The sequence below is a fragment of the Pteropus medius genome, unplaced genomic scaffold, assembly GCF_902729225.1.
Source record: "Pteropus medius unplaced genomic scaffold, Ma_sr-lr_union100, whole genome shotgun sequence".
Taxonomy (NCBI): domain Eukaryota; kingdom Metazoa; phylum Chordata; class Mammalia; order Chiroptera; family Pteropodidae; genus Pteropus; species Pteropus medius.
Window position 1 is genome coordinate 12533488 of NW_024340696.1, and position 23754 is coordinate 12557241.

At 39.2% G+C, this 23754-nt stretch overlaps 1 protein-coding gene across 1 annotated transcript; it reads left to right on the forward strand.

Moving 5' to 3' along the window:
- The first annotated feature begins 17922 nt into the window (after window positions 1-17922).
- Window positions 17923-21054, forward strand: RAG1 (recombination activating 1). Its single transcript, XM_039864987.1, has one exon. The coding sequence runs from the start codon at window positions 17923-17925 to the stop codon at window positions 21052-21054; it is 3132 nt and encodes a 1043-aa protein (XP_039720921.1).
- Window positions 21055-23754: the final 2700 nt, after the last annotated feature.

The following is a 23754-nucleotide window of genomic DNA, read 5'->3' on the forward strand; positions in this document are numbered from 1 at the left end:
CTCATTTGTGTGTGTTCTGTTGGTTGCTTGAAAGCGGGGTCTCTGAGGCAGGACAAGGACAAGTGTCCTGCACCGTGGCTTGAATTTGCTCAGTGGGAAAAACAGGAAATATATTTTCAGTGTTCGATTAGAATTTATAACATAATTTCTCCAAAAGGCAATTAAATAAATAATATTAGTTCCCTTGAATTGCTCACAATGTAGTTGAAATAATGTCTTTTATGCAACAGTATTATTTTCAGTAATTGTATTTTTTCATTGCAATAAGTCACATAGTCTTCTGTCGGAGAGACTGGAAGACTAGTTCCAATTTATAACATTGTTCTTATAGAAAATATGTATTTCATTTGGAACAACTAAATAAAAATGCTTTCGGGGAGAACAGACAATTCTTTGATAGGTTGAGAACAGCCTACAATGAGACTATGAGGTTTATTACAATGACAAAATTGAGTAAATTAAAAGCTGCTTTACTATAAAAGGAAATGGAAAGAGTGTTGTGTGTGTGTGTGTTGTTAATACTATCACATCTTTTAGTTCTTTTTTTTAATCACATACAGTAGGACACATTCCAAGTTCTTCTGAAGAACCCACATTTGCATTTTTCATATAGTGCTGTTATTAATACCTTGTGATCATTAAGGAAAAAAATAATTTTCAATTTCAACATTTCATTCACTAAAAATGTTATACTTTCATCCCAGTTTTTGCCAGAACAGAATATATTTCTTTCTGGATTTCCTCGGTAGAATGTCACTTTAATGAATAACATGAGACTGACAACTTCCATATAACATGTTCTGGATGATAGCTTATACCCTACTGCTTTCCTAAAGGAGATTCTGTAGGGAATACAACATATAATAATGTTGAACTAATAATGATCTTTGAAGATTTGACTTGTGCATGTTGGAAGATTTCCAATCTGGTTTTCTGAAGATGGTGATGGTGGTATTTTCTTCTTAAGGCATTTATTAAGAGCCATTTACATTTTGTTTTGTTTTGTTTTCTGTACCAGTGAACTAGAAACATAAAGGATCAATGCCAGAAGTTGATAAACAAGAAATAATTTTAGCCATGACTGGAGAGGCATGCTTTCTGATAGGAAATCTCTCTAAACTGAATTGAGGAAGAGCCAACTATCATATTCCAGAGAGGAAATAAAGTATTAGAAATGTGAACACAAGTGGAAACTGCAATGATTCAGCAGCTTTAGTTCCATTTGCTCTTAAAATAGTTTATATTTATTTCACTTCTTATATCAAGCATTTCCTATGTAATTAAGATGCCTCAAAATAATATTAAAGAATGTACACTTTCTTATTTATATGGCTATGCCTATGATAAATTCACTATCTTTCTAAGGTTATTTCTACTATATTTGCTTTTATAATGTATCAGTAAACTTTCGTGCATGAATCTTTGCCCACGTTTTAAATTATGACTTTAAGATGGATTCCTTTAATGGAAATTGGTAAGTCAAAGGTTATGGATATTTATGACTTCTCTTACAAATGACTTCCCAGAAAAACTGTCAATTTGTGTTCCATTGGTTCTTGGCGTGCACCTTACTCATTTTCCCTAGAATTCAAAGATTGAATGTTATTTTTAAAAAACAAACACACACACTAATAATTTTAAGAAAAAATTAAAATTCACACGCAACAAAAGTCATGTTACAGAAGGGTAAAAAATAAAAGGTGAAAGTTTTCTCCTTACATTTCTGAAACTCAGTTCTATTTTCTTGTAGGAAACACTGTGATGGAAAAACATACAACCAATTGAAATTTAAAACCAAGGCCTTGCTATTTATATAACTACATTTGATAAGGAGGGGAGTGATTACCTGTTAAGGCTTGGGGACCACGATAGCACAATCATCAGTGTCAGAACACTTTTGATACAAATACAATCCAAAGCTAACTTTGAGAATTGCCTTGCATTTTGCTGAAATTCCACTGGGGAAGATGGAACCCCAGGACATGGACCCCAGATTTGCAAACTTGAAAAAGATTGTTTAAAGGTACTGATAACATGAGTTTGGAAAAGGTATCTAGACAGTGAAACATCTAAGATTTGTAAAGAAATTTACAACATTTATCTAAGAGAGTGGAAAAGGAGCCCCTGTGTTTGTCTAGACAGGTAAGACAATAAACATTTTTATTATATCACCAAGTTCGTAACTATTGACTATGGAGGCTATTTTCCTCATCACCATTCTTTAGAGTGTCTCTCCTATTTGCTTATCTTTCCGAAGTGTCCTGTGTTGGTTCCCTCTCTCTCTCTTTCTTTCTCCTTTCCTCCTTCCCTCTCCCTCTCCATCCCCCTCTCTGAATTACTTGAGAGTTTAAAGAAATTTTTTGAGTTACTTGAGCCATTATTATATGTTTTCCCTACATAAATCAGCATGCTAACAACAAGGGCAGTTATGTAATCCTATATAGCTATAACACTAAAAATTTAACTTGCACTATAAATATTATCCAATATATATCCAAATTTAAATTCCTCCAATTGTACCTGAAATAATCCTTTAGAGCTATTTCTTTGGTTTAGTTTTCTAGCCAGAATTAAGTTTGCAATTGCATTTGCTTGTCATTAATTTTTTTGAAATTAAACTTTAATTTCGAGATACTTGTAGATTCACAATAGATGTAGATGCAATTGTAAGATACAATACAGAGTACTCTCATTTACCCTTTATTCGGTTTCCACCAATGATAACATCTTGCAAAACTGTAGCACAATATCACAATATCTTGCTATTGATTGACTATTTCCATCACCACAAGGATCCCTCCTGTTGCCCTTTTATAGTCAAACCCACTTCCTTCCTGCTTCTATTTTCCTTAAACCCTGGAAACCACTAATCTGTTCTCCATTTTCATAATTTTATCATTTCAAGAATGTTACGTGAATGGATTATATAGCATGTAAACTTTGGGATTGGAATTGGCAATAGACGTTACTGTACAGGTTTTTTTGTGTGAACATAAATCTTCATTTCTCTGAGTTACATGTTCAGGAGTATACACACTGAATCCTATGGTACTTACATTTTAGCTTTTTAAGAAATTAACAAATAGTTTTCCAGAGTAGCTGTACCATTATACATTTTTACCACCAAGGTATGTGTGTGTTGGGTTTATATTAGCCATTCTGATAGATGTGTAATGGTTTTAATTTTCATTTCCCTAATGGCTATGATATGTAAATGTCTCTTTGGCAAAATGTCTCTTTATGTCTTTTGACTATTTTCAGATAGGATTGTTAGTCTTTTTGTCTTTTTACTGTTATCTATTTTGATTTAGTTTTAGTATAAGGTGTGAGACTAGGTCAACTTCTTCCCTTCTTCCCTCCCTCTCTCCCATCTTTCCCTGAATATCCAATTACTCTAGCATCGTTTATTTAAAAGGCTACCTTTCCTCTACTGAATTGTTTTTGCACCTTTGTAAAAAATCAACTGGTTTGAAAGCCCATGGATACAGATGGATGGCCGTACCACATTTTGCTTATCTATTCATTCGTTGATGGGCATTGGGTTGCTTCCATCCTTTGACTACTGTGTTATCTCGTGGCTTCTGTGGATCAAATCTAGGCAAGGCTTAGCTGGTCCTTTGCTCAGAGTTTCCCTGGACTGCAATTTCATCGGAGGCATGACTGGGGAAAAATCTGCTCCAAACTCTCTCAGGTTGTTGGCAGAATTCATATCCTTGAGGTTATATGACTGAAATCTTCGTTTTCTTCCTGGCTGTTGGCCTGCTCACAGTTACCAGAGGCTGCCAGACCGTCCCTGTCACATGGCATCTCCATAGGCCCTCTCACAATGTGGAAGCTTGTTTCTTCAAACCAGAGAGAGAGAAAAGTTTCTCCTGGCTACTAAGACAGGGTCTTATATGACATAGCATAGTCAAGGGTATGATGATTGCCTTTGCTGTATTCCCTTGCTTAGCTCAAGTTACAGATTCTACCTGAATTTAAGGGGAAGAGATTTGTACATCATGTTTTTAGGCACTCTTCTATATGTGTAATTTATTTCATACTACATTTAAAAATAAATTACAAAGAAAAAATGGCATAGATAGGTAAAATGTTGGAGATGCTCTCTCTATCATCTATCTATAGCAAATTTTAAACAAAAACAAACCACCGCAGGGTGCAATAGTTACCCTAATCATAGCAGAAATCAAAGAAAAGCATCAATAGCATAATGAAAGTTATTTTATATCTATCATATTTATTAAATTTTGGTTTTAAAAGATAATTTTTTCAATGAATGGATTTTTTCAGGATGTTTTTATTATTCTTTAAACTTAAAAATTTTAATAGCCTATGCCTTGGAAGAGATTTCTGTTCATTATTTTTATCTGAATGTAGTGATGAGCTCCCCTGAAGCAAAAGCTTTTTGTTTAGCGTTGGAAAATTGACTTCAATTATATCTTGAGTAATGCTTTTGTTCTGTTTGATTTGACTGGATTCAATTATGTTTGGGGGACACCCACAATTCTCTGGGTTTCATTTCACCATCTCATTTATCCAATAGTATTTATTCCTGTCTTTTTTTCTCTCATTATTTTCATCTCTTCATTCATTTCCTATGTGATCCAAGAGTGTTTCTTCAATTTGTCTTCCGCTTCACCGTTGCAAATTTGTCTTTTATAGCATCTAATGTATTTATTTTATGCCTTCTCCGGAGGTGTTAGTTTCATTGCACTTCCTTTTTATCTTGGTTTATCTTCTTATCAAAGCCCCTTGTTGTTCAATAGATGCAATTTTGTATAGGAACAAAAGTAAATAAATATTTTACCATTTTTCTTCTGTTTCAGAAAAGCCTTTCCACTGAAATATTTGGTCATTAAAAAAGGCTTTTCTTTGTGCTGTAGAATTTCTTCATAGCTATCATACTTATTTGGTTCTATTCTTTATCTTAGAAAGAGAATTCTGTGTAGAGCTGGTATTAAGAAATACTTATGTCTATTTCAATCAGAACCCTACACTTTTCCTTCCAGGGAGTCTCTGCAGTTTCTGCTTGCGTTTACGGCCGGACCTACCATGTACAGGAAAAACAATGCTAGCTTTTTTCCAATTGTAAGACTCTTCAATGCAAATGCAAAGAGACTCACATTGAAATTGTTTTTTACTTGATTCAATAGGTTCTTATTTGACAGAATAAGAAGGAAATAGGGATAAGCTCCTGGCTTATTGTATATTTGGCAAGCTCCTTTTAGTTTTATAGCATTGTTTTTTTTCAAATGGTAAAACAAATACATGGTCACTGAACAGAGACTAAACCTTACATGCATCTAAAACTGCAATTGCAAAGAGGCAAAAGAAGTTTTATGGAGAGGCTTTCTGAGGACTCTCTAACCTTTCCCTTCTGCCTGGTTAGTGCAGTGCTGCTTGCCTGAAATAAGTTTTTATTCTTGCCTTTGTAGTTGGCTTCCCAGATACTTGCAACAGCTACTTATCTGAGGCAGATTCTCTATTCTGCTCCATAAGCCAGAGTCTTTCTACTTTGGGCCACCCTGTTCATCATGGCAGCCTCCCTCCCTATCTCCAAATTGAAAAGTATCTCTGGGTCTATACTGCAGGTTAAGAAGGGGGCCTCAATTCAATTCTTTTTCTTTCCTCCCTCTCCTTCCCTTCTCTCTCTCTGTCCTCTCCTTTTCTTTCCTATTTTCCTCCCAGGTTCTTTTCTCTGCAACAATGGAAGAGTAGACTAGGATCCTATTATGGTCTGAATTGCATCCCCCTAAGTTCATATGTTGAAGTCCTAACCCCTAACGTGACTGTATTTGGAAATGGGGGCTTTAAATAGATAACTAAGGTTAAACGGAGTCATGTGAATGGGCTCTAATCCAATAAGACTAGCTTCCTAAAGGAGAAGAGACAGCAAGGATGTGTAAGCACAGAGGAAAGACCATGTGAGAACACAGCAAGAAGGTGGCCATCTGCAAACCAAGAAGAGAGGTACCAGGGGAAGAAACCAAACCTGCTGACACCTTGATCTTGGACTTCCAGCCTCCAGAACTGTCAGAAATAAATTTCTCTTTATTTCTGTTCCCAGTTCACGGTATTTTGTTATGACAGCCCTAGCAGACTAATATAGATACTATCTACCCATCATTTCTGCTAATCTATAGAGATTCCTTCTGTGGATCTTGGCACATGTCTAATTTTTATCACTAATGTCTTATACTGCTGAAATTTTCTCTCATTTTGCATGTTTTATAGGCATTTTTATGTGGCATTGGGAAAGATAGGTCCACGGGCCTTCCCTTAATCTCCTCTGAAACTTTACATTTCTTATGGCCTCTAGCATGTAATTTAGCAGTTAAATCCTATCTTGTTACATTCATTAACAGCATCAGCTTTAATATCATCTGCCCAATTAACCCGTAGCTTGCAAGCAGCCAGTTATCATGTTCTGTAATCCCAGTCTAGCGCAATGCTTATGCTCAAAAAACTGGAGGGTTGGTCGATTGATTTAAAACTTCAAATTGGATCCAGAGTACAGGGATCTTCTTGATTCTCTCTGTTTCCTAGGTTTAGATGATGAATTCAGATTCTGCTAGAAGTGAAGGCAGGGGGTGCTGGGCCATCTATCAACAAATGGGAGTATTTTGGAGCCTCCAGTCTGGTTTCTGCTTGAAGTGATATGCTGTTCAGTTGTTTTCCTCTGGGACCCAGAGGCAGATGTAGACAAACAGCAGGTGAGGAGGAAGAGCTGGGCCGAGCAGGGGGAGAGCTGTAAACAACGGAAGCTATATTAAGAAAGAGCATCTGCAGTGCTTGTCTCAATCCTGCCACCCACTGGGCATGTTCCTGAATTGACTTTTCGCAGTCAGCTCATCAGTGACAGGTGTGGAATGATTTGTACTACACACAAGTGGCAGCATTTTAGAATTGGAAAGTTTCTTAGACATCACATATTTTGATGTGTTAGGAAGGCTCGCTGTGGTATATGAACTATTTTAGGTAGTACACGAGATGATTTTAGGTGGAGACATATTAACATTGGGTACACATTAACACTGAATTGCTTTTCCAATTTTCTTTCAATCCTTTTGAGGCTGGGAAGGAGACAGCATCTGTCTGGTGCTGGTAGACCTTTACACACACCAACCTTCCTTCCTAACAGAGCGAGCATTTCCCCTCTGACATTATATCTCTGCTACTACCTTTTGATAATATATAAAAGTCTATTTTTAAATCAATGAATTTAAGCAAGATGTTTTCCTTTAAAGACAAATATTAGCCAAATAATAGTGCAGGTGATGTTTGGATAAAGCAAAAATTGTGAAGGTGATACAGAGTGAAATGAAGACACTGGCATCTCACCCCCTTCCCTTTGCTTCTACGAATGAAGGAACTGAAGCCTCTTTTGTAATGTGTCACTGAAAGACTGAGTCGCCATAGTTGGGATAATTGACTAGTGGCCTCTGTTCTCACCAAGATGTCCAAGAGGAAGGAGAGGCTGTCCCAGAAGTAATCAGAGCTTGGCATCTGTGTGGACCTTTACAATGGCAATGCCTGACACAGAGAGAAAGTCTCCAACCAGCCACCCTTTCACTGGTCACCAGAAGGCAGAGAAAAGAACAGCGCCAGAAGAATGAAGATTAACATTTGGGTGTGTGATCTCCAAGGCGTTAAAGGACATGGTAAAAATTGAGAAGATGGTATAGAGAATCTTCATATATTTCTCATCTAGTTTCCTTTATTACATCGATATGATACATTAGCCATAGTTAGTGAACCAGTAAATTCCCTTTAGCAATTATTTTGGGGTAGATAGAAGAGGCTAACTAAATAATGGCCTCCAGAGATATGAGGTTCTGATCCCTGGAACCTAGAAATGTTATCTTCATGACATAGCTTTTGCAGATGTAATTAAATTGAGGATTTTGAGATGGATAGATTATCCTGGATTATCCAGATGGGCTCTAAATGCAATCCCAAGTGTCCTTCTAAGAGAGAAGCAGAGGGATGTTTGACAGTGAGCAGAGGAGAAGGCAATGTGACCACTGAGGCAGCCATTGGAGTGAAGTAGTCACTTTGCACTCCCAGAATGCAAAGAATGCAGCTCTAGAGGCTGGAAGAAGCAAGGAGCTAATTCTGCCTTAGAACCTTCTAAAATTCAAGAGGTACTGGAGGAATATAAAAGTTCCCCTTTCTGCAAGCAATCAGTGTTACCAGATTCTTACAGAAATAATAGATGTATATACAAGCAAAACAGGTATTGACATATTTTTCTTCTCTTTCTACCCATGTGTTAACCTGTACATTGTTCTGTACCCTGCTTTCCCCCTGCTTTTTCACAAACAATAACCCTTGAAGATTATTCCATATAAATACACAATTTCCTTTCCATTTTTTTTTTATGGTTCTTGTCAGAAGGGGAAGAAGCGCTAGGAGTTCGCACACATAGAGAAAAGGCCACGTGAGGATGCAGCGAGAAGACAGCATCTGCAAGCCAAGGAAAAAAGACTTACCAGAAACCAACCCTGGATCTTGAACTTCCTGTCTCCAGAACTGTAAGAAAATAAATTTCTGTTGTTTAAGCCACTGAGTCTCTGGTATTTTGTTATGGCAGCCCTCTGGATGTGTCTAAACTTTTGGATGTGTCCCAATTTTGTCTTGTAAGTATGTCAGTCAGATTGGATGAGGGACTACCTTAATGGCCTCATTTTAACCTAATCACTCCTTAAAAGGCACTATCTTCAAATATAGTCCCATTCTGAGGTACTGGAGGTCATGATTTCAATATATGAATTTTGGGCGACACATTTCAGCCCATAGATAACGGGCATACATAACAGGCATAACGGGCATAAAACTACTTCAACGGTAGACTATATTGTTATTGATTACTACCAAAAAGAAGTGGCTTTGTTGGAGAAGAGGAGTTATAAATCCAGAGACCAAAAGGCCACTGAACCTGGACTTGATTCCTCCTGCCTTACACACAGTCTCTACATAATGGTCTGTGGGCAAGGAGAAACAGAATCCACAGGAGACTTAGGAGGTCTAAGGACTATTCATGGTGTCTTGTCCTGTTGCCGAGAACATTTTTTTCTGGTATAATACATGCAACACATGCTAATTAAAGATAAATATGGCTTTTTTATAGTTGGTGATTTTTTCTGGGGTGAGGGGGAGGGCAAAGGGCATTCCAGAGATTGAAAATGTTGAGGGAGGCATGAAGAGAATGTAGGTAAATTCTTTGACAGAAGTACGAAACATGGCAAACCTCAGCTAGAGCTCAACTCAGCTAGTCTCCCCTTATGTGTCACGAAGGTACTTTTTAAAATTTGTATGTAGGTGGAAAAAAGTAGACTCCAGACTGGTCTGTATAGAAGCTTATATAATGAAATAAATAAATTATTAGTACTAGTGGCCATCCCCAGATATGGAAATAAAGATAAAGACTTTTGTCCGTAAGTGAAAAGTAAAGTAGAATTTTATCTGCATTTGGAAATGGTACTCTTTATTTGAGTGGGAGCAATGTTCCAGGAAAATTTTTTAACAAGATAAACGTTTAAATCACATATTAAATTATAATTTTGGGGGGGACGCGGAGTGTGTTACAGACAATTCAATGGCAGATTTTTGCACAAAAATAACTAGAAGTTGATTATAGTTTTCCATCTCTCCAGAATCACTATTCATAACTTGAAAAGGAATATAGTTTTTAATTAAAATTCATGAAAACGTAGCAATTGTTTTCATTATGTAGAAAATTAAGCCCCTTAGTAACTATAAATAGAAACATAGTTTATTTAAATTACAATTAAAGCCCTTTGTCCAAAAGTATCCTTTTCTCACCTTCTAAAAATTATTGCAAAGTTTGGGAGCCCCCAAATTGTAGAGGTTCAGGCAGTTCCCCAAATCGGGCTTTTTGTAAAGATATTTAGTGCTGTTCCGCAGTTAGTCATTTCAGGCCATTATGTTTACTCTTGCCTTGAGAAAGCTCATTTCTCAAACTTGAATTCTAGCCCTGAGAAATTTAGGTCAAATTCATCCTCCATCAGTGTTTGAACTCATTCTTAGACTGCATACAGCTAAATAACGAGGAGGAAAGAAATGCCTTTCTATATTTGGGGATTGAAGATGAAACAGATGTCCCTAAATTCGAAATGATGTCTGATAGAGTCCTGAACTCTGGACTTCACTTCTCAATTCCCTAAACTCTCTCACAGAGACATGGTCCCCATGTCTTCACTTGTTTGAGGAATGAGAAAACATTTATTATGTATTTTCTGGGACCAGTTAGCAGTAACGAAATAGTGAGACTAGAGTTCCATATTGGACTCTTGACTTCAGTGGAAGATTGGAATTAATTAGGTGTGGGGTCTTGAGCGAATTACTTTGGCTGTCTAAGCATTTGATGCTGTTTCATAGTCTATAGGAATTATGGGGGATTCCTAAGAGGTAGGCAATGGTGGAAGGTTTGGGGAGGGAAGATAGAAGTTGGGATAAGGGAGAACAGACGAGAACCAAATGTTCACAGATTCAATAAATTCTTGACCTTTTTCTGATAGCTTAATGATACAGACTTTTTGCCCACACGATGGCACTAGCTGTTTAGAAAACAGCCTCGCTAATATCAGAAAGTCAGTGGTGGCACTCCTGAGTTTGTGGGGGAATGAACTGCAGCTGACGTTTAGAGCAATTAATAACGCATTAGAAAATTTACTAACAGGGATAATCTACATCGAGTTAATTAGAAAGCAATTTCAAGACTGGGGAAGTGGGGGAGAAATGAGCGTGTGGGGCTCCTGGCTCTACCAGTGCTGTGTCAAGTTTACATATCACTGAAGGCTCTAATCTAGTGACGACCTGTTAAGATTCTGCTTCGTCACCAACTCGAGTGTTTTTCTAGGCTAAGAGAAGCAAGATGGCATTCGAGAGAGGGATGCTCCTTTTTCAGTGTGGTGGAAAGAACCTCGTCCTGGTACTTGGGAGGCCAGGTTTTTAATGCTATTTCCGCTACTGATTCCCTCCTATGACATTGAATAGAACATTTTGTCTTGCAGGGACTGTTTCTCACCTATAAAATGCATCCATTGGGTCAGATAACCTCTAAGTTCTCTTCTAGCTTTGGCATCCAATTTGGTATTAGAAGACAAGAGTTTTGCTAGCTGGAGATATATAGATACATGCTTATATTTGTAATCACAATGTTAGTAAACAGCATCTGCTGGATTATGATAAGAGCACAAAATACAGTGTTCACACACTCAGACCACAGCTGCAATAGTAGATTTTGATTGATATCAGCAATTGGAGCTCATGGTTATCTGGGAAGAAATTGAAATTGAAAAGGTCTCTTAAAAGGGTCTGCAGGGAGCCAAGGAGAATAAGTGTAGGCAACCTGCTAAGGAGAGTTTGGGGCTTGGATGGAGAGGCAGGTGCAGGGAGGGACAGCAGGGTGTATGTGCCCAGTGGGTGTCAGACTTGTGTTGGGTCTGCAGGTACTTTTCAGATTAACCACAGCTAATCACTCAGCGGGAGGGCTGTGCTCAAAGCTGCAACCTGGCATCCAATTGTCCAAACTCTCCTTTGCCCTTTTCATTCTTTTCCGCTTACTAAATTTGGTCAAGATCTGTCAGCGGTGCTTTATTTTTAATTTGCCCAGAACAACATGGAATCTCAGGCAGCTCTTTTATGATGGAAGTCAAAGTTTGCTCCAGGTGAAATTCGTTATGTGGAAAAGATTTGAAACAAGAAAAGTGAGTGGAATTTTAGGGACCAGGAAGAGGGGCAAGAACCCATTGCTCAGCTTGTTTTTCTTGGTGATCCAATAGAGGTATTAACTCACAGCAGGGGACAGGTGACAGTAATGTGATTTCGACATGGATGGGAGAAAGAGGTCCCAGGTGTAATGGGGAAGAACAGGAAATTCTGCCTTTGAAGAATCTGATGTATACAAATCCAGACTTTTATAAAACAAAACGATTAGAAGAGTTTATCTTCATATGCACCCAATATTTTTGTCTTGTTTTAAATTCATTATTAATTTATTTATTTGTAAATCTTGTGTTTTTTCTATTTATAAAAGGAATACATGACTGATAAAAAATTAAACAATACAAAAATTTATGGTAAATATGGTAAAAAAAAAAAAAGGAGAGAGAGACAGAGAGAGAGAGAAACTCTCCCATTATCTGGTCTGACTGTCACATCCCTGCACCCCATGGCCTGGATAATGTTCTTTGAGGAGTCCCTTTGAACAACCTAACTTTCCCAAGAAAAATTGAAAATGCTCCTATTTATGAATTTTTGAGCTCAGAGAAATTTTTTCACTCTGGTTTGGGCGTGAAGGGTGACCAACAGACCCTGTTCTGCCTTGGACTTTCAGGGCTAAACCCAAGAAGGTCCCTGGGCAAACTGGAATGGTTGGTCACTCTTGTTTCACTTAACTTCTAAGTCAGTCTATGAACTGAAGCCTGATCCTTCAAAGCTGGAACTTGCTGCTTTGTTTCAATTCTGTAAGATATTCCTGTTTTCCTGTATCTTCAAAGTGAAGCAAGAAAACCTAGCCCTTTCTTTTTCTTTTGCTGAGTTCAGTAGAGATGCAGGGTTTTGGAGCGTGGGAAGATGAATGAGAAGGGCATCTTCTTCCATGTCAGACACGTTGTGACTCCTCTCTACTGGACCCCACTGTATGAAAAGGACATCAAAGCACATTCTGGGGGCCCTGCTTTCTGCTGATTTGAACATAGGCACTGTCTTCAGGAAACGTTCTGTTTGCACCTGCCCAGTCTCTCAGTATCATGTGAACCTCAGGTGAAGGCTCCATCCCTTTGGGTATAAAAACACTGAAGCTCCTAGAAGCCCCAGACCAGTTCCTCTCTCTCTCTCAATGTTATTGCGATGGCTTCTGCCCTGTCTTGAGCTTACCAAGCAGAAGCTGTGTCCCTAGGACTGTTGTGTGGTTGGACCGGCCCAACTGTAAAACAGCGGGGATCTAACAGGGATATCTAATAAAGGCAGAAGATCTCGGAGTAATCCTTGCACCTGCCTCTTTGACAGTTTGTGCTGAGGACCAAGTGAGAGCAAGGCAATCCCTAACTACTATCTGAACACAGGAGTACTTTGGAGGATAAAGCTGGTTTGAGAATTATCAAGGGGATTTGAAACACAAACTGTGCTAGGTTTACTGAAGTTCATTTTTCAGTCATCCTCACACTATGTAAATGGCCTTCAGTATTCTCCTTTTATAGTAGAGTGGCGTGATTAAGAGCACAGGCTTTAGAAGCCCACCCCGCCTTCACCATGCAGTGGCTGTGTGACCACGGGCAAGTTTTCCATTGCTCCAAACTTCTGTTGCTTCTCTTTAGAGATAAGAATATCAAAAGTGCAGAACTGTGGTGAAAATGTAAAGTACTTAGAAGCTTCATCTATTGCTTTCAATAACTAGAGGCTAATACTATCAATCCTAGGTTGTGGATGAAGAGATTGAGACATCAATCACCTGAGGCAAGATTTAAATCCAAGTCTGTTGACTTAAACACTCTAGTAATGTTTAAGTGTTGTTACAAAGAGCACAATCTTCCCTGACTGAGAATTGACCAGATAGAAGGATGCTGAGGTGATTTGGATACCATTTCAAAGTAACAATAAAAAATTCTTGTATAGTTAGTATTTGATTAATATCTACTAAGGGTAGACATTGTCTCAAGTGTTTACCATAACTCTCAGTGTATAACCTCATTGACTCTTTGAGGTATATACTGTTAGTATTTCCATCTTACAGAGCAGGATACTGAGGCACAGAGGGATAAACCTTGGCAGAAGCCAGAGCTTATACTGGCAAGATCATTTCCAACCAAACCGTCCTGATGAGCAAACTAGCAGTTTTGGCAATGCTCCAGCATAGACCCGTGTTTGGTTCTACACTCAGGTCCCCCAGCAAAGCTTCCTGAGAGCCAGGTGCCAGCTGGAGCTGGGGGCTCCTGGCCTGTGATTGGCTGCCATCTTTTGTGGTTAGCCCTCCGTGGTGGGGGAGGCTGGGAAGGACAGTGGAGGCTGATAAATAATGCAGCAGCCTGCTCTGAGGGACAGGAGAGCAAGGAAGGAGAGAAGAACACACTTTGCTCTCTTGTTGGTATCAAATAATATCAACTGAATTACAGACATCCCAACACTTTGCCTAGGCAGCCTGCTGAGCAAGGTAACACTTGGACTTTTCATGCCTTGAGCCATGTATTTATTTACATTTTTATGTTTTTAATCAAGAGTATGAAAAAAAAAAAAAAGCCTCACAGGGGATGAAGGGAAAGAGTGAGGGAAGATGACATTAATTTGTTTTTTTTTTCTCTAATGTATGAAAATAAGAAAGGAGCACAATGCCAAGTTTAGGAAGAAACTGTAGGTTCATAGAGAAGATCCGAAATATCCAAACTACTGCAAATGAATGCTGTAGGCAGAGAAGGGCTTAAGGGGGGCCTTTTGGATAAATGAGCAAACAAATCGGCAGAAGGAAAGGTTTGAGACTGTTGGGGAAAAAACATATTGTTCTGGTTTAGGCAAGAAAAATTATCAGGAGCAAATTCCAGGGTGGGAGGAAATGTATACTTTCCCAGATGTTGTCAAGTATTGACAGGAAGTTCTTGAACTAGATTGGATTAAATAGGAGACCAGTATTTCTAAAAGTGTGACCGACCTGTGAGCCACTCATAGCAGGATCACTGGAATGTTTGTTAAAAAATACAATTTTTAGACTCCATCCCAGGTAAACTGAATCAGACCCTCTGGGACCTGATGATCTGCATTATTATTTTTTTAAACGCAAGCTCCCTAATGATTCTGATACATAATAATTTTGAGAATTGCCACTGTAGAAACCCCAGTTTGACATTGTGTCCTTGAACCAGGATTCCTGGCCAGAGGTTGTGGCAGTGCACTTCTCTTTCCGAAGTGGTTCAAGCAAGAAGTTTCCTGAAGAAAGGGCAAGAATCTTGGGATTATTTTGTGGTTGCCTGAGATTTATAAAAAGGTTTTTAATGCTGCCAACGTTTTGATGATTGTGTTAGGCAAATAGTGGATAATAGTATTTGTGGAGTGAATGAATGAATGAGTGAAACGGATGTGACAGTGAGAGGTCACACCTGGGAACACATGAGTCACTTGGAAATTCTGTATAGGCCAAGTTGAAGATGCTAAGAGGAGAGCTTGAGTGAGGGCCAAGTACTAGTATGTATGTGTGTGTAGGGTGGGGAGCTGGGCTAGGGGTGAGGGTGGTGCTGCTGCTATGGCCCAACTCCTGAATTAGTAATGACGACACTCACCAAATGACAGCTTCTGCTCCATGCGAGCCACCCCATACTGGTTTGTAAAGATGAATCTGTGCCCAGTGGAGAAAAGGACAACTGTAGCTATGATGACAGGTGATGATGGCAAAGCGGAGATGGCAGGGCCCAATGGGAAGACAGCTGAGCCAGATACAGCCACTGTGCCTTTTAGATTCTGAGGCTGTGGAAGGGAGATCAAGCATTTGCAGGATCCCTGAGTGTCAAATAAAATGACTACAAGATCACTCTTTCCTAACTTCATGTGGTCTATAGGCCCGTATTTTAGTCCTCTCTCTACAAGCTTACCAGAAAAGAAAGATAAACTAAGAATGGAGGGCAGATTCAAGGTTCAGCCAGGTCTTAAACTCTCCTGGGGGAAAATTTAGAAAGAAATATGGAAAAGTGAGTATGGATATACATGTAAATCTAGTCTTTAAAACATTTTCCTCTAAATTGAAAAGATGACGAAATTAAAAACAAATAGTTTGTTGAGAAAAATTCAAATGGTACAAAAATGAATACAATAGAAAATTAAAAGAGACCTTCTTACCAGTGCCAATTCTATCTTCTAAAGAGTAAACATTGTTAAGATTTTTAGTGCATGTCCTTTCAGAGTCTCTGTAATTTCAGGTATATACAATTATGAACAAATAAGCACAAAAGGGGCCTTGCTATATTACTATCGTTGTTCTGTGCTTTGTCATGTGGGCATCTTACTTAGTGTTATCAGTGCATACACATCAATGCATACATAGAAATTTTGAATTTCTATGTTGCTTTCTGTTGTATACTTGGACCATAGTTTAATAATGCCTTATTGGTGATGCTGTTTCTATTTTTAAAGTAACAATTTTTTAAACAAATATTTCTCTCTGGCTCCATATAAGTGGAAATAATCTGTGGGATATTTAGGAACATAACAGAACCATAAGGAATGTTGAAATATTTGTTGGGCTGCAGCTGAAATGCTTTTGAGGTTGATAAAATGTTGGAAATGGTTTAGAATTGTTTAGTCCTGCCTATAGAATAGTTTAACAGGAGTTTTCTTTTTAACCAAGTCTTGGAAATTGGCTTTCAGTTTTTAAGAAAAACATCAATCTCTGAAGCATAATCTATGCATGAGAAAAAACTTCAGCAGTTTAAAGGGATGACCCAAAAAGAAAGTTTTTAGCTGCAGTCAGGATTGGCCCTCGTGTGTCCCCCACCAATGACCCCGCCCTCAAATCCCACCCCTGGCTGAAGTGTGTTCACCTGAAGATTAGTCTTCATGACCACGTGATTTCATATATATATACACATACACACACACATATATACATATATATATAAATGTCACATATGTGTGTATATATATATTAACTATTATTTATATTATTATATATAACCAATATATATAACCAATATATATATATAATCAATCATTGTTTTGGTTAATTAATTGAGGGGAAAAATGTTACTTGATGTAATTGATGTGTCAAGAGTGTTAACCCAGGCAAATTTGGGAGATACAGACGATAAGTTGAAAGTAAAGTTGCTGTTTTTCTGGTTATGTATCCTAAAGACTTTTGAGAGTATTGGGCTAACTGGGTCAAGAAAGGACTCAAATGGCATTTTCAGACTTTTTTCTACAGCACCATTGCTGTCTGCATCACAACTGAGATTGGTAGGGTTTCCTGGCATATGTAATTGCAAATGTTATTTACCAGAAGGAAACTATTACTCCTGCCTCTTATTACAAACTGTAGAGCTAATGACCATTGCCCAGTAATGACTCCCAGAATGGCAGCCCAACACATACCTCAAAGTTGCTTATGGTTTTATATGAAACTACATGAATTTTTCATCTTAAAATCTTTTGGAATCCTCGTACTTGCATACTATGTTTTATTACAGGTTTAGAGAGTTCTGTGGTTTTTGTTTCTAATGTAGACACAGCCTTATAATTTACAGCAGTGTTCACTAATTAAAATTGTAAGCATAATTACTATCCATGATACTTATTATTAGTTTGCATTCGTAAACCTCAAAATTCACTTCATCCTTCAAGTAGTAATTAGTTTCTTTGGGTTTATAGCTTTATCATCCCTTTATGACCCTCCTGGAAAAAATAAACAACCAACCTCCCAAGAGACTGCTTTAAAAAGCTGGAAATATATTGTCCAGCTAGTGCAATGAGGCTAATACAATGTGAAAAATATGATTTTTCTTTGTTATTAGTAGGCAGTTTTTCTTTGCATGTACTCAGCAAATAACTATTAAGCACTTAATGTGTCCTAGGAACCTCAGAGTTAGAGATGAATCACTCAAAGATTCTGTCCTCAAAGATCTTAAGGTTTTGATGGAAAGGAAATAAAATCATACACATGTATTTAAAACAAACTATGACGGTGCATGTACTTCGATACACAGTATAAAAAATCATAATCACTCTCAGAACAGGGAGTGACTCTGTTTTCCACTGTACAATCGGCATCTAATGAAGTATATTAAAATAGGAGGTAAATTAAGTAACTTTATGGATGAATTAATGTATTAATTTGTATTCCTTTTAAGACATATAAGTGAGATATTGAAATTTTTTTCCTAATCTGACTTGTTTTCATTGTTCCCAGGTACTTCAGCCAGCATGGCTGTCTCTTTGCCCCCCATGCTGGGACTCAGTTCTGTCCCAGATGAAATACAGCACCCGCAAATTAAATTTTCAGAATGGAAATTTAAGCTGTTCAGGGTGAGATCCTTTGAAAAGTCACCAGAGGAAGCTCGAGTGGAAAAGAAAGACTCCCCTGAGGGGAAACCGTCTCTAGAGCAATCTCCTGCAGTCCCGGATGACGCTGACGTTCAGAAGCCAGCTTCGGCTCAACCAGCATTAAAGCCACACCCTAAGTTTTGGAAGAAGTTCCACGATGATGGGAAAGCAAGAGACAAAGCAATCCACCAAGCCAACCTTCGACATCTCTGCCGCATCTGTGGGAATGCTTTTCAAAGCGATGGGCACAGTAGGAGATATCCAGTCCATGGGCCTGTGGATGGTAAAACCCAAGCCCTTTTACGAAAGAAGGAAAAGAGAGCCACTTCCTGGCCAGACCTCATTGCCAAGGTTTTTCGGATCGATGTGAAGGCAGATGTTGACTCGATCCACCCCACTGAGTTCTGTCATATCTGCTGGAGCATCATGCACAGGAAGTTTAGCAGCACCCCACATGAGGTTTACTTCCCGAGGAAAGCAACCATGGAGTGGCACCCCCACACACCTTCCTGTGACATCTGCCATACTGCCCGTCGGGCACTTAAGAGGAAGAGTTATGAGCCAAATGCACAGCTCAGCAAAAAACTCAAAACGGTGGTGGACCGAGCAAGACGAGCCCGTCAGGGCAAGAAAAAAGCTCAGGCAAGGATCAGCAGCAAGGAAGTGATGAAGCAGATTGCCAACTGCAATAAGATACATCTTAGCACCAAGCTCCTTGCGGTGGACTTCCCGGCAAAGTTTGTGAAATCTATCTCCTGCCAGATTTGTGAACACATTCTGGCCGACCCTGTGGAGACCACCTGTAAGCACGTATTTTGCAGGATCTGCATTCTCAGATGCCTCAAAGTCATGGGCAGCTATTGTCCCTCGTGCCGATATCCATGCTTCCCGACTGACCTAGAGACTCCAGTGAAGTCCTTTCTGAGCATCTTGAATTCCCTAATGGTGAAATGTCCAGCACAAGAGTGCAATGAGGAGGTCAGCTTGGAAAAATACAATCACCATGTCTCAAGCCACAAGGACTCAAAAGAGACTTTTGTGCATATTAATAAAGGAGGCCGGCCCCGCCAGCATCTTTTGTCACTGACCCGGAGGGCTCAGAAACACCGTTTGAGAGAGCTCAAGCTGCAAGTTAAGGCCTTTGCTGACAAAGAAGAAGGTGGAGATGTCAAGTCTGTGTGCCTGACCTTGTTCTTGCTGGCGCTGAGGGCAAGAAACGAGCACAGACAAGCTGATGAGCTGGAGGCCATCATGCAGGGTCGGGGCTCTGGCCTGCAGCCAGCTGTTTGCTTGGCCATCCGTGTCAACACCTTCCTCAGCTGCAGTCAGTACCACAAGATGTACAGGACTGTGAAAGCCATCACAGGGAGGCAGATTTTTCAGCCTTTGCACGCCCTTCGGACTGCTGAGAAGATCCTTCTGCCGGGCTACCACCCCTTTGAGTGGCAGCCACCTCTGAAGAACGTGTCTTCCAGCACTGACGTGGGCATTATTGATGGACTGTCTGGGCTGTCCTCCTCTGTGGACGATTACCCAGTGGACACGATTGCAAAGCGGTTTCGCTATGATTCCGCTTTGGTGTCTGCTTTAATGGACATGGAAGAAGACATTATGGAAGGCATGAGAACCCAAGACCTTGATGACTACCTGAGTGGCCCCTTCACTGTAGTGGTGAAGGAGTCTTGTGATGGGATGGGAGATGTGAGTGAGAAGCACGGGAGTGGGCCAGCCGTTCCAGAAAAGGCAGTTCGATTTTCGTTCACAGTCATGAAAATCACTATAGAACATGGCTCACAGAATGTGAAGGTGTTTGAGGAAGCCAAACCCAACTCTGAATTGTGTTGCAAGCCCTTGTGCCTTATGCTGGCAGATGAGTCCGACCACGAGACCCTGACAGCAATCCTGAGCCCTCTTATTGCCGAGAGGGAGGCCATGAAGAGCAGCGAATTAATGCTTGAGATGGGAGGCATCCTCCGGACTTTCAAGTTCATCTTTAGGGGCACTGGATATGATGAGAAACTTGTCCGAGAGGTGGAAGGCCTCGAGGCTTCTGGCTCAGTCTACATTTGTACCCTTTGTGATACTACCCGCCTGGAAGCCTCTCAGAATCTTGTCTTTCACTCCATAACCAGAAGCCATTCAGAGAACTTGGAGCGCTATGAGGTTTGGCGCTCCAACCCGTACCATGAGTCTGTGGAAGAACTGCGGGACCGGGTCAAAGGGGTCTCAGCCAAGCCCTTCATTGAGACAGTCCCTTCCATAGATGCACTCCACTGTGACATTGGCAATGCAGCTGAGTTCTACAAGATTTTCCAGCTAGAGATAGGGGAGGTGTATAAGAATCCCAGTGCCTCCAAAGAGGAAAGGAAAAGATGGCAGGCGACACTGGACAAGCATCTCCGGAAGAAGATGAACCTGAAACCAATCATGAGAATGAATGGCAACTTTGCCAGGAAGCTCATGACCAAAGAGACTGTTGAAGCAGTCTGTGAGTTAGTTCCCTCCGAGGAGAGGCACGAAGCTCTGAGGGAGCTGATGGACCTTTACCTGAAGATGAAACCTGTATGGAGATCATCATGCCCTGCTAAAGAGTGCCCAGAATCTCTCTGCCAGTATAGTTTCAATTCGCAGCGTTTTGCAGAGCTCCTCTCTACCAAGTTCAAGTATAGATATGAGGGCAAAATCACCAATTATTTTCACAAAACTCTGGCACACGTCCCTGAAATTATTGAGAGGGATGGCTCCATTGGAGCCTGGGCAAGTGAAGGAAATGAGTCTGGCAACAAACTGTTCAGGCGCTTTCGCAAAATGAATGCCAGGCAGTCCAAGTGCTACGAAATGGAAGATGTCTTGAAACATCACTGGTTGTATACCTCCAAATACCTCCAGAAGTTTATGAATGCTCATAATGCATTAAAAAACTCTGGGTTTACCATAAACTCACAGGCAAGCGTAGGGGACCCGTTAGGCCTAGAGGACTCTCTGGAAACTCAAGATTCAATGGAATTTTAAGTAGAGCAACCACTTATGAGTTGGTTTTGCAAAGGAGTTTTCCTCTGGGGTTGCACTGAGACCTTCTCCTAGAACCCTTTGCTCCTGTGTGCAGGGTTTCACCACCGAGGTGGTGGCAGGTTGGAGAGGCCACAGATGCTAAAACCATGTCAGGAATGAATAACTGGTGAGCTGATTGTTTGAGCTGTGTGAGTTCAGAGAAGCAACGGGAGAAATCAGTTATTTGAAAGCTCAATAACTCAGACCAGGAGTAACTACAGGGGACCAGAGATGAACAAAGATCTGTGTGTGTGACCGAGTGACATGAAAATCAAAGCCGATGTCATCAAAGAAGAAGGACTAGTGAAGCCAGGAAAGGAATTTGTCTTGTGGATTTCATTTTTTTACCCTTAATTTCTTATAGTTTGTACTGAGGTACAAGCATTTTCTATATCGATTTTGTAGAATTCTTTATTTGATAATTTTCACAGATCTTGGCTTACTCTACAAGATTCAAGAGAACTTTTCAGATTTCTCTAATATTAATAACATTTTACATTCGTATGGCACAATGACCTTTACAAAGTGTTCTCGATGCATTTTCTCATTTGGTACATTTATACAGAAATACCCTACATCCAGGAAATTTTTGGAAAATTAGACCTTTCTAGCTTTAAATGATGTCTCTGTTGTAACCTTAAGAATTTAAGAGGGTATTTGCTGCTGTAGAAGAATACAGCTGTTGGCTACAGTTAGTTTTTCAATCTTCTGGTAATACATGTTTACTGAGGTATCAGGAGCCAAGTCTTGTTTTTATTATTACTTTTTAATTTCAATTCATTTAGCCTCCAAATGTTTTGTTATAAAATCTTGAAGCCACAGAGGCTTTTTAAATCTGGGTTTGCTCACTGTATAAAAACAGATTCAATGTCTTGCTGAAAATTTCTGTCAGAATTTCTCCATATAGCTTTGGTCAATTTTATTAAATCCAGGTTTCATGGAGTCTTTCCCTCTGTGATGCGTTATTCTTTCTATTATGCTCAGTTTATTTTCAGTGTATTTAGATTTTTGTAACAGGGTACTTTTCCTACTTTTCCTACTTGCTAAATTTAAGTGGAGCCTGCTCACAAGACAATGGAAGAATTAACATTTGTAGAGTGGTTTTTTTGTTGCCACTTTTGGAATATTTTCACATCCATTTTTCCTAATTTTTCCTCACCACAACTCTGTGGGGTAGACATTATTATTATCCTCATTTGATGGAGGGTTAAATGATTTGCTCAGAGTCACAGAGATAATATATATCTGATCTGAAATTTGAATTTGAATTCCATATCTTTTCTACCATCCTTTTTTTTTTTTTTTTTTAAATAAGGCAGTATCATAATTTGCTTAGGATCCATAACTAATCTCTTCACAATCCTGGGATTATGCTTCTTGGTGACAGGGATGGGTGGGTTTTTAAGTTTTTGATGTGCTTTGGGCCTTTTTATAGAAGAAAGTAATGCTAAAGCTCTCAAGAGCCACTAAAACCTCTGGTGGCTCCAATTATTTGGAAACTATTGTCTGCATCCTTAGGAATTTGGGAATTGCCAATTGCTGGCACTTTAGAGCAGGCATAAGATTTTATATGCTAATGAGTCAAGATGATATGTTAGTGTTAATTAGTTTTTTTCTTCCTTTGATTTTATTGGCCATAATTGCTAGTTTTCATACATAGTACATTAAAGAGTTTTGTAATTTAGTTGTCACATGTGCATCAGTGACATTATCCTAAATGGTATGCATTTGGTGTTTTTATAGGGATTGAACCCTGTATTTTTCATTTAATAAACACAGCAGTTTTCCTTGCTTTTTATATATAGAATATATATATAAATTACAAAGACATTTGTAATTTAGTCATCAAAAGCTTATACATATTTCAATTTTATTTTTTCTTGAAAATGCAAGTTTTGCATTTTGTAAACAAACTAGCTTCTAAACCACCCTTTCCCTTCATCTCATTTAATCCTTACAGCATGTCTCTGCACTAATGAACAGCCAAGTTCATGTAATCATTCTATTCCCTGAAGCATGCTGGCACTAGTTTGTAGATTTTTTCCCATTTCTACTCTGTACTCAATTTGTGGCATTTTAAATACTTTCTAGTATTAAAGCTTTCCCTCCACTTTTTTTTTTTTTTTTAGCATTGGAGGAACTATTTTGAATGCATGTGACTAACAGCACGATTTATAGCACAACCATCCCAATAATCCATTAATCAGATCACATTTTGATAAAACCCAGGAACATCTGGCTGCAAGAATTTCAACATGTAGCAATGTTGCCTGTGGTTGTTTTTGCCCTCCTTGTTGAGATAGCAATATCCCAGACTCTGGTTTTATACTTGAGTTTGATTTTTGACAATGCCCATTGTAAATGCAATCACATACTCCAGGGAAATTCCCCACACTGAATGGAACATTTTTTTGAAGTATAGACTGGCACTTCGGAAGTGCAATGCATTTTTTTTTTTCCTGCGAAACCTGATTCTACAAATTTTCCTGCCATTCCACCGAGGGGCACTGCAGGGACGAGTGATAACGGCTGATAAAACTGACGAATGGTCGGTGTGAGGTCAGACAGCACTTTGGGATTAATAAACACGCACTGAGAAGCCAGAGCAGGCAGAAAAGATGTCTTTTTCTTCCAGGTGAACTGGAATTTAGTTTTGTCTCA

Excerpts from the sequence above, each read along its gene's own strand:
- RAG1 (XM_039864987.1), top strand. The coding sequence starts at position 17,923 with ATGGCTGTCTCTTTGCCCCCCATGCTGGGACTCAGTTCTGTCCCAGAT.